General features: G+C 54.1%; 2 protein-coding genes across 2 annotated transcripts; one reads left to right on the top strand and one right to left on the bottom strand.

Moving 5' to 3' along the window:
* Positions 1 to 627: 627 nt before the first annotated feature.
* EsH8_VIII_000758 (uncharacterized protein) lies at positions 628 to 3,394 on the bottom strand (the record flags this gene model as incomplete). The annotated part of the gene is made up of 2 exons (XM_083269800.1): positions 628 to 1,541; positions 1,597 to 3,394. The coding sequence occupies 2 exons, from the start codon at positions 3,392 to 3,394 to the stop codon at positions 628 to 630; spliced, it is 2,712 nt and encodes a 903-aa protein (XP_083129568.1).
* Positions 3,395 to 6,096: 2,702 nt separating this feature from the next.
* EsH8_VIII_000757 (armadillo-type protein) lies at positions 6,097 to 10,153 on the top strand (the record flags this gene model as incomplete). Its single annotated transcript, XM_083269799.1, has 9 exons — positions 6,097 to 6,115; positions 6,181 to 6,225; positions 6,288 to 8,335; positions 8,393 to 8,839; positions 8,889 to 9,176; positions 9,237 to 9,542; positions 9,597 to 9,735; positions 9,790 to 9,892; positions 10,147 to 10,153. The coding sequence occupies 9 exons, from the start codon at positions 6,097 to 6,099 to the stop codon at positions 10,151 to 10,153; spliced, it is 3,402 nt and encodes a 1,133-aa protein (XP_083129567.1).
* Positions 10,154 to 13,382: the final 3,229 nt, after the last annotated feature.

The following is a 13,382-nucleotide window of genomic DNA, read 5'->3' as shown; positions in this document are numbered from 1 at the left end:
TGTCTTCTTGTAGCTAGTTCAGCATATCTCCGGCTCAAAAAGGCGGACATTTTCCAAAGATAATGAAGAGCACACACCAAGGTTACCATGAGCAAGTTTGTGTTTCGAATAGCTAATAATGGAAACGCCTAGTGATATGGTCACATTTCTGCGCCCGTTCGAAATGTCGACACCCCTGTGGCCCGTGTAAGTGAAGCCGCGAAGACCCCATCTGTTCCGCGGAGATGCCAAAAAACGCCGTCGCAGCAAACAATGACCCGCTGATAAGCACCCAAACGAACCCCCATCCATCCCACCATCTGCTATGTACGTGACATCAAGGTTTGAGCCGCTTATCAAGCTTATTTCCGGAGATGCTCGATTCTACCAACTCTTCTCCTCCAACTACCGGCTCTGCCAATGGAACCCCGCCCCGCCTCACCAAATCGCGCGCAATGACGGCCTGAAGCAGCGGCAGCGGGGGGGTTTTTTTTTTCGTCGTCCCTTGCCGTTTGTTGTCCCTGCTGTTGCAGCCCCTCTACCCCCTGCCGAGACCTGAGATCTGCAAGCCCGTTCGCGGGACGGCGTCCGAACGACGGCTGAACAAGTTCAGGCGTGCGACCTCCGTGGGACAAGACGTCGGTTAGCTCAGAAGAACAGTAAGTCGTCCTCCTTCCAGCCCAAGCCGGAAAGGATGGCGCGCACGCTCTTTTCCAGCGGCTCCGGTCCGCAGATGAGGACGAGCTCGTCGTCGCCACCAGCATTGCTGCAGCACACGCCCACTTCCCTCTCGAAAAAAGCACCGTCCATCCGGCCTGTCAAACCCTTCCACGACGCATCGGGCTTGGTGAGCGAGTAGAGCAGGCGGCATCTGTCCGGGTTGGCGGCGGCCATGACGTCCAGCTCCTCGCGGCATAGAATGTCCTCCTCGATGCGGTTGCCGTCGAGGACGAGGCATTGCGTTGGGTCCTCGGCATCCTTCATGACGGCCCTGAGGACCTGGAAGATGGGCGTGATGCCGGAGCCCGCGCAGATCATGATGAAGCGCCTCACGCTGCGTTGCTTGCCCGAGATAGAGCAGAGGCCCTTGCCGAGGTACTCGAACTTGCCAATGGGGCCCTTGAAGTCGACAAAGTGGCCCAATGGAATGGCGTCGAGCGCCTGCGTCATCATGCCACCCTTGCAGTCTGGGCCGTCATAGTAGATCTTAATGAGCACGTGCAGCTTCCCCTTGTCGGTGCCCTCCGATATGGGCGTGTAAGCACGGATGATGGCCTCACGGGTAACGGGGTCCCGTAGCCTCATCATTAAGTGCTGGCCGACTGGTAAGCCGACGATCTGGTCTGCGTGCTCGAGGTTGAAGGTGAAGATCTTGGTGTCGGAGGAGACCTTCTTCTTCTCGGAGAGGATGCCCTTGGTCCAGGCTTTGGACTGCAGGAAGATCTCCCGCGAGGTCTTGTCGTCTTCCATCACAACATCGCCCGCGGCGAGGACCTTGCAGCCGGCCTCATCCAGGGTACCGATGTGGTAGTCGGGCATCATTGCCTTGGCGTTTTCGCTGTCTACGGTGGAGCGTTAGTGGGTGCAGGTGCCAGGTGACGGTAACGTGTAGCTTACGGATGGTCAAGAACTCTTCTGATACGTCCTGGCCGGCGGCACCAATGATGGAGGCCGCGCCACCTGGATGCCCTTCGAGGAACGGAGTGCCGTCGTACACCTCGCCGTTGACGACGAACCAAGGCTCCTTCTCACCGTCATGAAGACGGAGCTCATCGATGGCAATGGTCCGTTTGACGGTGTCCCTCGTCATGCAGATCTCCTTGACCACTTCCGGCTCGGCAGCGTTGTCTGACTCGCCTTCAATCTTCTCGCCCCAGAAGCCGTTGGAAAGGTTGCCGCCCGCCTTCTTGACGCGCTCCATCCACCCGCCGGCCATCAGAGCCGGTTGTGTGGGGTGCTCAAAGCGCAAGCTGTGCCCCTCCTTGTGGATGACCACTCTGAACCACGGGTTGTTCATCATGCCCAGGACGCTCCAGTACATGTCTCTCGGTTGCACCATCATGCTTTCGTCCATGGCGCGGACCATAACGTCTGCTGCGCCCGCTAGCTTCGCAGTGGTTATGTCGAGATCCCAGAAGCACCAGCAAAAGGAGGTCTCCCGCCATTCCATGTCCACTCTGCCGCCGTAGAGGGTCTCGCCTTCGGGAGCAAGTCGGTATGTGTCTTCAGGATAGTTGACATTCGCAAGTAGCCATGTCTTGCCGCGGTCTAGAGTGATTTCGACCCGCGTTATCCTCCTACCACCGCCGCCGTATGCGTACCCACGGACCTTGTAAGATTGGGCTCCATCGACCAACGAGACGACCTCATCATGCGCGGGATAACAGGTCGCGCTGTTCGTGTTCAGATCGTAAATGGCATATCGTTCATCCTTCCAGGTGTCTGGCAGATCTGCGCTGGCGTCTGGAGAGATCATGGTGGGAAGAACTCGGTTGTCGTAAATGTGGTACCAGTTATCGCTGGGTTCCTTGGTGACGATAATCTTCTTGAGCCACTTGACACTCCTTCCACCAATCTGTCCAGGAATGATGATACGGACGGGCTTTCCGTGGTCAGGGTGAAGCAGCTCACCATTCATGCGGTAGCAGACGGTCACTCCGCGGTTGGGGTCCATGCACCAGTTGAGCTTGATACTCGTTCCGTAATACCCGTTTGGCAGTTTATCGGCGCCTTCGAAGCAGACGTATTTTGCCCCTCTCTTAGGCATCGCCCGGGCAAGGAGGTCGCCGATCGAGACACCGGTCCAGAGGGCCGTTGACAAGCCTGCGGCTCCCCAGGAGAAGCCCTTGGATTTGCGAACCATGTTCTGTTCTTTCCGGCGATTGCCAGCGCATACAAGGGTGACCGGGTAGGTGATTTGCTCGTAATCGGAGATGAGATCTCTCAGCGTCATTTTGATGGGGTTCTCGACCAGGCCTTCGACGGTAAACTCCCAGTCAAACATGTCCTCGTCTTCGACTTTTGGTACGGGCCCGTGGTTACGAACATAATGCAAATCCTTGGTGGTGATGAAGCCCTCATCGTATAAGTCGCTCAGTGGGGCCTCGACATTGAAAGGATGGACTCCAGTCAGGCGTATTAGTCGAGGGTCTCGGGTTACATGGCTATCTGGTGTTTTGAGGTCTTCTTGCAGGACCTTGTTGGCTCTGGATTTGGGCGGTAGAGGATATGCGCGACGGCCGTCGACACTGGGCTCATCTAGCAATCCTCCTGAGACGGAGTACTCTGAGCCGCCGTCGACACTATAAGATTGACCCTCTCTCACTGTGGTTGCCGGGCTTGGAGGGAAGCTAAGCTCTGTTTTAACAAATGGCTCCCTTTGGGGGGCGGGAGCGGGAGCGGCGAGGACATCCATTGTTTATGGAGGACTGCTGTATGTGGCGTGGTATATTCGGATTGGGAAGAAAGAGGGAGGTTTGGGGATTGGAATCAACAGGTTCCGAGGTGTCTTGGTGACAACCACGAGGCAGCCAAGCTAAGAATGGAGTATTCGCCAGGGTTCATGAAGAATAAAGCCTCTGGGTCACAAAACGAGTCATGGCTTAGGATATAAGATAGCGGAGTAGGTAACCAAGAAGCGAGAGAAGAACTCGCCCTTTCAAGAAAGCCGGATCAACAATGAATAAGTACCACTGTGGGTGGGTTGGTGGATGTGAGATTTGTATTTCCTGGGGCCGGAGCTGGGTGATTGTGGTGTGGGCGGGCCGGATGCATGACGGGAGGCGAGGGAGGGTGAAATGCTGCACGACAAGGCAAACAGGCCTAAGGGCATGGGATGGGTTCGGGACGGTACAACCAAACTAAACATCGTCAGACGTGGTGACGCTAAGACAGGCCAAATCCAGTGCAGCGATAACGTTGTGAGAGCTTGATCGACTCGACTAGACCCGGGGGCGCGCTGACGGTTGGACGATCAAGGAATCGATCTTTCCTCAGCACTCGCACCCTCTCCGGCCCAAGGTACCTAGCCCTATGCACCCTTGCCAGCCATGGTGCAAGTACCGTGTAAGTGGAAAGGCGACATCCCGGCGTCCAAGATACACCAAAAGGTTATGTATGAGGTAAGTGGACGGGTCCGGGAGGAGATGCGGCATTCTGGCTCAGGGGGGGGCTCGGATGCGAGTGTCCGCGGAAGAGAACAAACTCGGGCTTCTTATCAGCGGGCGTCGTTTTCCTTTGGGCAATGAATTGACGTTGGACATTCGACTGATCCCATTGGGGCGATAAGGGCACAAAGCAAGGGACGAGGTAATCCCCAGCGGAGATGCGTCAACTGGTTTTTTTTTTTTTTTTTTTTTTTTTTTTTTTTCAAATAGCCTCTGGAGACTAGGTATAGATTGGGCGAATCGAGTCGGGTCCACGCTCCTGGGTACTGGTGCAGAACCACATCCACATCGGCGTTTAGCTTTCGTCCACTACATAGGTAGTACAACTCTGAGCACGTAGAAGCCCACACCATCATGTCCGCCTTCGACAAAAACGCCCATTCCGCCAGCCAAGGAATGGGGGTTGATGTCGGAGGATCTGTGCTATTCGCTTTCTGTGCAATGGTGAGCAGAATCGGGATGCAATTGCAATTGAAAACTTGACCAATGGGGAAAATAGTAGAGGAGGAAAAAACGGGAAAATAAACGAAGGCTCAGGGAGTGGCCTCAATAGATATCTATACCTGCTACTAGAAGACCATTCCTCCCCAGACCTCATCTCTCGCAAAACATTAACGCCCACCTAGCGTTAGATCGGAATATTGCGCGCCTCCCATCTCAGATAACTACGGCAAAGGCGTGCCACCTTTGGGCGAGAGAGCCATCATGGCCATTTGTTTATTTGTCAAACGTATACTTTAGTATCATCTGGCATTTAATCATTCAAGCTGTATGGTGCTGTGGTTAGCAGGCTTGTTTCTGAAGACCTGCCTGCCAGTGGACAAATTCGCATGAACCTTATGGTAGCTGCTGATTACAATCCCGACTTTGAAATCCCTTTCATGCGTTCCTTTTGTCTACTTCTCTATCTTGACATGCTTCCGCTGAGCTGTAACGAGGATTCTTGCTGGTAGTCGGCGGGCCTTTGCCAATAGTTGGCACCGCTTGCGAACTTGGACCATGAGCTGTTACAATCTTGTCTCGACAATACGAGGGGAGGCGAAAGGCGATATATATGTGGCATGGGGGCGAGGAAGGTGGCATTCGTTGAGGCCAAGCCGCAATGCCGGAACTGCTATGTCCTTGGTAATGGCTCTTAACTCACCTCAGCTCACACTTCGCCGAGATTTGAACACCCGAAGACACCGACAACACCAAAGGCGGAGACTCCCCATGTGTGTTCGGTCAGCGGCCGTCGTCCTCGGTGTAGATGTCGGGTCCAGATTTCCACATTTTCGCTTCAATGTAATTCCCTCCGAATTCTCCGGTAGCCGACCTTTCCTTCCATGCGGAGTCCAAATATATATACAGAGGGTACGTACCAAGGCCCTGGACCCCATGACGCTCACCGCCCGGGCCGCTAAAACAACCGTGAAATATTAAGTGCGTAAATCGGGAAGCTATAGCAGGGACCACGCTGAGAGTCGGGTACATCTAGCTTATTTATCGCCGACCAGGCACCTAACGTCTGGATCTTTCGGCGCTCGATCGTACCTTCCCAGCGCGCCTGACTGTCGATGCACCCCTGTGGACCAACACTGAGATTTCAAAGTCGCTACCAAGGGCCCGCTGGACAGAACCGCCTCCGCCGCCGAGTTTCTGCAGACCGGCGACAGGTAACGGCTCACCACCTTCACTTCCCGTCAGGTCCAGAATTCTCTCGGCATCGCCAACTTCACGGCCCCAAATCTTCGACTCGATACTCGACTCGACTTCCTGCGCTCTCAGGCAAGGCCTGCTGTTGCAAACAACCTTACCGATGCCGGCCCATGTTGACGCGCAGAGTCACATTCGTTTACAACACTCGATCCCATAGCACCAACTCTCGACATCATCAGTGCGGCCCTGCCTTATGTAGCACCCGTCCCCATTCACCCACTCCACATACAACGAAAGATTCACACGATCCGCCATGGATCGTGCTAGGAAGCGTCAGTGCCGCCAGCCTGCCTCTCCATCTCTCACCACTCTGCAGTCCACTGACATCATCATCCAGGCGAATTGCGCTCCCTAAACAGCCGTGTTTGGGATGGCGACCAAGGTTCGTACATCATGTCCAGACCCCACCATGCCTGACGCCCCTCCTCTGACTTCTTTCTACAGATCTGTTTGCAGTCAGCAAGTCCCTCGATTCGTCCCTGAAGAAAAACACCGCCTTCATCAAGCGCCTTCGAACTGCCATCTCTTCTGCGACGCTGAATACCTTCCTCCAAGAGATCCGCACCCTCAGCCTGCACAAATACCTCTCCGAAATTATCTCCGCCTGTTACGAGGGCCTATGCAGGCTCAAGTCCCCCGGCGAGATCGAGGCCGGCGTCGAGATCGTCAGCGCTCTGCACCAGCGCTTCGGCTCTAGCGAGTTCACCGAATATTTGGGATGGCTGCTCGGCAAGGGAATGGCAACGCCTGACAAGAGCTTGCTCAAGTCATTGGCTCCCGAGGTGCGCGAGAAGGAAGAGAAAGAGCGCTTGACGCGCCAGCGGGTGCTCTTGCGCGTCGTTACTGAACTCTGGCTGGTTGACGTTCTAAGAACCCTCGATGATGTTACACGACCCGACGACGCTACCAAGGGCGCCACAGGCAAGGTTGCTGAGCTGAAGCCCAGGGCACATGCGAATAAGACCGGTGCGGCTGAGCCGTTTCCTCTCGAAGTGCTCAAGGATCTGCTGGGCCACGACAGGGAGCATGTCAACTTGCCACTCCTCGTCATCTTCGTCAAAGCTTTCAGCTGGGACATCTTGGGTGTGAAATCTGCGGCAGCCGAAGGCCGCAAGACCGTTGAAGAGGATGGGGCAACAAAGGCCGCCAACGGCACTATGCAGGGAGAGAGCGGCGTTGAAGACCACTTACTTGATACCGACGACCAGCCTTTTACGCCTCCTGAGCTCCAGGAAAAGTTCAAGACCATTCTCAAGAAATATTTCGAGGATGTCAAGAGCCATGTTATCCGAGACCAGAAATCGATTCACTCCCAAGCCCGACGCAATGCAGAGGCCTACGTGAAGTCGGGTGAAGTCTTCGAGGATCGCCAAGCAAACTTTGAAAAGCAGCTCAAGGCCCAGGAGAGGCTGGTGTCGAACGCTCAGGCCATCGCAGACGCTATTGGCGCTGATATGCCCGATCTCAAAGAGAACGACGACTCATTGGCATCTACCAACGGTTCGATCGGCTTGGTCAAGGCCGGCGAATACCTGCGAGGTCTTGGGGATGGCGCCGGCATTTGGGAAGATGAAGACGAGCGGCGCTTCTACGAAAACCTCGTCGACTTGAAGGGAAAAGTCCCGGGGATCCTTCTTGACGACGGCAAGAAAAAGAAGCCCGACAACGAAGAGCAAGTGGGCAAAAAGATCGATCCGGCGGACGCAATGGACGCGCCCAAGGTCTCAGACGTAGCTGAAGACCAGTCTACTTCCATTGCCAACAAGACGATTGGCGCTCAAGTCGATGCCGTACTGGCCCGGTTGCCAGATCTCACCAACAAGGATGTTATCGACCAGGCAGCCATAGATTTCTGCTACCTGAACTCGAAAGCTTCGCGAAACAGGCTGATCAAAGCTTTGACTGAAGTCCCTAAAGGCCGAGGCGACCTTCTACCGTCTTGGGCAAGACTGGCCGCGACATTGGGCAGATACATGCCGGATATCCCTAAGGGTCTAGTTGACTATCTTGACGCTGAGTTCCGCAGTCTGCAGAGGCGAAAGGACAAGGACTTCCTCGGCCAAGTTCGGCTGAGCAACATTCGTTATCTTGCTGAGCTGACCAAGTTTGGCATCGTCCCGGAGCACGTTGTGTTTCACTGCCTCAAGGTTAGCCTTGACGACTTCTCAAGGATGAACATCGAGATCATCTGCAATCTGTTGGAAAACTGTGGCCGCTACCTTCTGCGGAACCCCGAGACGTCGCCGCGCATGGCCACCTTCCTCGAAACGTTGCAGCGCAAGAAGTCTGTCCAGCATATTGGCCAGGCTGAGCGCATGCTCATTGAGAATGCCGTCTACTACGTCGACCCCCCCGATCGGCCAGCTATTCAGCAAAAAGAGCGGACTCCCATGGAGCTGTTCATCCGCAAGTTGATCTATATGGATATGACTAAGCGTAATTACAGCAAGATCTTGAAGCAGATTCGCAGACTTCATTGGGAGGAGGAAGAGGTAAGCACATGCATTCAAAGAACGTGCCCTCGCCAAGAGACTAATCAGTTGCAAAAGGTCGTTGGCATTCTAGAGAAGGTATTCTCCAAGCCAGGCAAAGTCAAATATGGCAACATCCACCTCCTCGCTATTCTGCTCAGCGCAATCTACCGATACCACCCAGCTTTTGTGGTAAAGGTCATCGACAACGTCATGGAGTCGATATGCTTTGGTCTGGAGCAGAACGATTTCAAGTTCTACCAACGACGCATTTCCGAAGTCAAGTACATTGGCGAACTCTACAACTACAGAATGGTTGAGCACCCAGTCGTTTTTGACACCATGTACAAGATCATGACATTCGGGCATGGTGGCCCTCCAATCCCCGGCCGAGTGAACCACTTCGATCTACCCGACGATTTCTTCCGAATTCGCTTGATCGCTACCATTCTGGAGACATGTGGCATGTACTTCGCCAAAGGTGCAGCGGGCAAGAAGCTGGATTATTTCCTGTCTTTCTTTCAGGTTCGTTGGATGCTGACTTTTGACGTTGGCGCTCACTAATGAATCGTAGTACTACATCTACACCAAGCAATCGTTGCCGATGGATATCGAGTTCATTGTCCAGGATACTTTTGCTCTGACGCGGCCGCAGTGGAAGCTGGCATCCAATTTGGAAGAAGCCTCAAAGGCATTTCAACTTGCCATAGCCCAGGATCAGAAGGTTGCAGGAGCCGACAAAACACTCGAAGCAGACGATGCATCAATTGGATCCTCTTCAGACGACGAGGATGGAGATGCAGACCTACCTGAACCAGAGGCGGATGAAGAAGAATCTGATTCTGAAGACGAGGGCGTTGAGGTAGGGGAATCGCATGGCTCACTCTAGTCAGAGCGGTTGCTAATGCGTCATGATGCACAGGACCAAGATATCGACATGTCTCGCGGAGAGTCTGACAGTGAAGATGAAGCCATTGTTGTCACTCGCCAACAGAAGCAAATTGACCCAGAAGACGAGGCCGAATTCGAACGTGAGTATGCTAAGATGATGTCCGAGAGTCTAGAATCACGCAAGTTTGAACGCAAGACACTGTTCGACGTACCCCTCCCTGTGCGAGGCAAGAACAAGGAAACGGCAACGGGGCTCGACTCTGGAGAAACTGGTGCTGCCACCACTGGCAATACGATGGCCTTCTCCCTTTTGACAAAGAAGGGCAACCGTCAACAGGTACGTGCGGTTTTGTGAAATATGGCCAGCTGCCTTTGCTGACATTTGCGACAGACCAGAACTGTGGAGCTTCCCTCGGATTCAACCTTTGCCGTGGCCATGAAGACCCAGCAGCAGGCTGAGAGGGAGGAACAACAACGCATCAAGAACCTCGTCTTGAACTACGACCTTCGCGAGAACGAGGACCAAGATGGTAATGACCACCAAGCACCGCTGCAAGCAAACCCAAATATTCACAAATCCAAAGCAGGCCACGAGAAGCCAACCTCTTATCACCACAACCGAACAGATCGTGGCAAAGACCGTGGCGGGCAGCGAGTCCGCAAGCTTCAGCTAAGTGACGTTGACTGGTATGAGTCCTCAAACAAACGTGGCAGACACTTCGCGCAGGCAAATCCACCTTGCTCCACCTTGGACGCGGAGACTGGCAACGATGAGGAGCAGCTGGGAACTACTCCAACGAATTATCACGGCAATGTCCACAAGCGTTACATGCCAGCCAGGGGTTCTGCGTCCAGACTGGAGGCTCGGAAGGAACAGCCTCGTGGAGTCCGCAAGTACTAGTAAAGTTGGCTAACAGGGGGGAACCTCACTCTTGCTATAGGACGTGAAGAAAACACATCATACAGAACTAGGTTCTGGGGAAACGTATCATCGCAGTCTGGCAGACGCGTTGCCGACGCAAACTGCTGCGACGCCGCAGTAGCCAAACTTCCGGATCGGACAACGGCCCACGAGGCTTTTCAAGGCATGAGGATTGTGCCGATGCCGGGTGCAAGATGCGGCCGAGACGGCCGTGATTATCCGAGGCGTTCAGAGATACCCACGTGACTGACAATCCAGTGACAAATCCCAAGGTCTGGCCAAGACTTATGGCAGATCTGCAAGCAATTGCTCCGAACAGTGGTTGAGCAGCGAGGTTCGTATGTGAAGAGGGAAGGGCAGTTGTGGCGATGGTGAATCTTTAAAGCCGGATCGGGAATCGTTCCATGCGGAGACTGCAAAGAGAGAAAATTTTGGTTGGGTGAGATGGCCAGGACAAAGCGGATCTTCAGCATCCTACTCTAAGCATATGGCGCGCCATCTCCGGGGACTGGTCCTATTGCTGGAGCTGGACCCGTGAGTAGTATCTTCTACCCTTGATCATGCAGGAGAATCACAACATTCATTCCATTCCATAGCGAGAGAGTGTGGGAGAGATAGACAGGAAGACAGAAAGGGAAGGAGAAAATAGTAGTGATTTCAGAGAATTCAGGCAACCCGCATACGTAAACGCGAGACGAAACCTAGGTGGGATTTCAACCGGGCACTACTTCTCCGGATACAATGATGTGACTGTGGTGGCCTTAGTTACCGTTATGTCGATGTAGATGACATTCCGGTCCTGGGGGCGATTTGCACATTGACTCAGTGAGCCAAAGGTTTAGACACGCCGGTTGCGGGTGTGGCTTTGCAGCGGAAGAAGGGTGGGGTGGGTTGGGTTGGAATGTGCGTGTGTGTGTGTGTGTGTGTGTGTGTGTGTGTGTGTGTGTGTGTGTGTGTGTGCGTGGACGCTATTAGTTCGGATATAACGCGATGGTGCCTCTTTGCAGGCATTTGACTAGAGATGTGAGGATATGCGAAGTGCACGTTTCAGTTGGAACAGTTTCCAGGAGAGCGTCATGCTTTGTTTCATCTTGGGAAAGAAAACCGATGTTGAGTATTCAGCGACAGTGACAATAACCATGTCTTGGGGAAGCTCGCTACTTTTTCTCCAGGAGACGTCCCGACAACGTGTGTTGCTGTTCTATTGTTGCTACGCGATGGGACTGGCGTTCGGGTACGGGGACGTGGTAGACGCCAACCCAGGTCAGTGGTTGCCCGAACATCTGGACGGTGGCAAGCAGGGTTGAAGTGTATTCTCGGAGGTTTCATGCATGTATAAAGTATGCTGAAAACCTTGGCGGCGCAGGAGATAAACAGGGCCGGCTGTTAGAATCGATTGAGGCAGTTTGATATGGCTGAGCATGGCACCTTGGCAGGTCCGGATACCGGCCGCGTCTGCTCGGGACGCCCGTCCATTCGTCCAATGTAGGGACTATGAGAGCTATTTTGATCGGGAGCCGCAAACAGAGGGAGACGTCGTGAGGGCTCCGGACACTTGGCAGAGTTGGCCACATGTATTACCATCCAGCGCCGAGAAGAGACAATGGGCCGTAGGTGCCATCAGCAAATGGAGGCATGCGATGGTAGTTATGCTACTAGCCACAACGGTGGAACTCAAGTCAGCAGTAGCGGACGATCGTTAGCAGGCTGAGGCCGCAAACGAGCTCTGCGGCTTCGTTCCGAGAGGGTTGAGTGGGGGGTTCCATGGATGGTTGCGTTTCCCCGCCGTCGTCTCAGTGTACCTATCCTGCAATAATACCACATTCCGGCTGGTCCCAAGGTTGCTCGGACGTCCTCGGACGTCTCTGGAGAGGATATGGTACCACGACATCTCCACAGATGAACGCCAATCATGGCGACATGGGGGATCGTCCAGAGGGAAAGCAAAAAAGGGGTTTGCAAAGCGGGTGCAACGAGCGAGGAATGGTCTGTCTTGTTGCAGGTGGCATGTTTAGGCAAGGATTTAATGGCGATGGACCGAGTTTAGTCGTAACAACGATTTGATCTGGAAGTCAGGTGTCCAATGCACGGGTTTCAGATGCGACGGTATACATGGCATTGATGACGCAGAATTCAATCTTTGCCCCCTTCTTTCCCCAGGGGCATTCTCTCCCCACGACGGAATCGTCACCAGAAGTGAAGTAAGGTTGGCGCAAGGTGAGGGCAGGAAAGGTGAAGTGGATGATGACTGGGGAATGTATTCCCCATACCTGCCGGGATCTTCGCCTGCAAGATTGGGCACCCCTGCTGCCTTGTATCGCCCAGCCCGTTTTAGCGCCACGGCTAGTGCCACTGAGGACCCATCGATTGTCAAAATTGGACCGGCCAATCACATCGCCAAAGGCACACTCCAAATGAACGAGTGTGGTGATACATGGGACGAGGTCCCGGCACTCTGTTAGCTGAAGCTTCGGACGGGAAACACAATGCTGACAAAAAGAGGTTATGGCAACCGCGCGGTTGAAGGATGAAATCTACACATTGGGTCATCAAGGTATATACTAAAGATGCTTCGTCCTGAACCATTCGGCGCCCTCCTTTGTGCGATCGCGATGCAATGTTCAGGCCGGTGGTTCTCTGGCGGTCCGTTCCTTCCTCTGTTCCATCATTGCCATGCAATGAGCATCGGTGATACAGCTTCGCCAACTAGCCGACCTCGATGGGTCCGTTGGATTGACCCGCCTAGTAGCTAGTCTGATCCCTCGAGCTTCACAGACCATGACCTTCCTCGTTCTAGTCCTCGACCTCGAGGTAAGGCACGGTGGTAGCTTGCCTTAGCTAAGGCAAAAGGCGCCACTCCCTGCTTTGGATTACACTAAAGCTCCTCGCCTACTTTCCACGTCCCACACTGCTTGGATGTCCTTTCCCCGTTGACCTGCCGCTCTCGTCGCATTCTATTATGGCCTGCTTGGTTGGGCCTTGACGTAAACCAAGAGGAGGGGCGCTGAAGAGTCTCCTGGTCTCGGCTGGGCTGTGCATTCCACAGATGATGACTAAAGTCGCATTTTGCTCCAATATGCTTTTGCCTGGCTACCGCTTCCATTGGATGCATCCCCCATCTCTTCAATGATCGCAACGCAAGACAGGATAACAGGGCCGAGGAGGAGCCCCGAGTCTGGCAGTGGCTGGCATTTCGTCAAAACTCCGCCTGCGTGGGAAGCTGAAGACACGAGGCAACTAGCCCGGGGACCAGGG

The sequence above is a fragment of the Colletotrichum jinshuiense genome, chromosome 8, assembly GCF_051148585.1.
Source record: "Colletotrichum jinshuiense chromosome 8, complete sequence".
NCBI lineage: Eukaryota > Fungi > Ascomycota > Sordariomycetes > Glomerellales > Glomerellaceae > Colletotrichum > Colletotrichum jinshuiense.
Note: the sequence above shows the minus strand (reverse complement) of the source record. Positions and strands in the feature narration are given on the sequence as shown.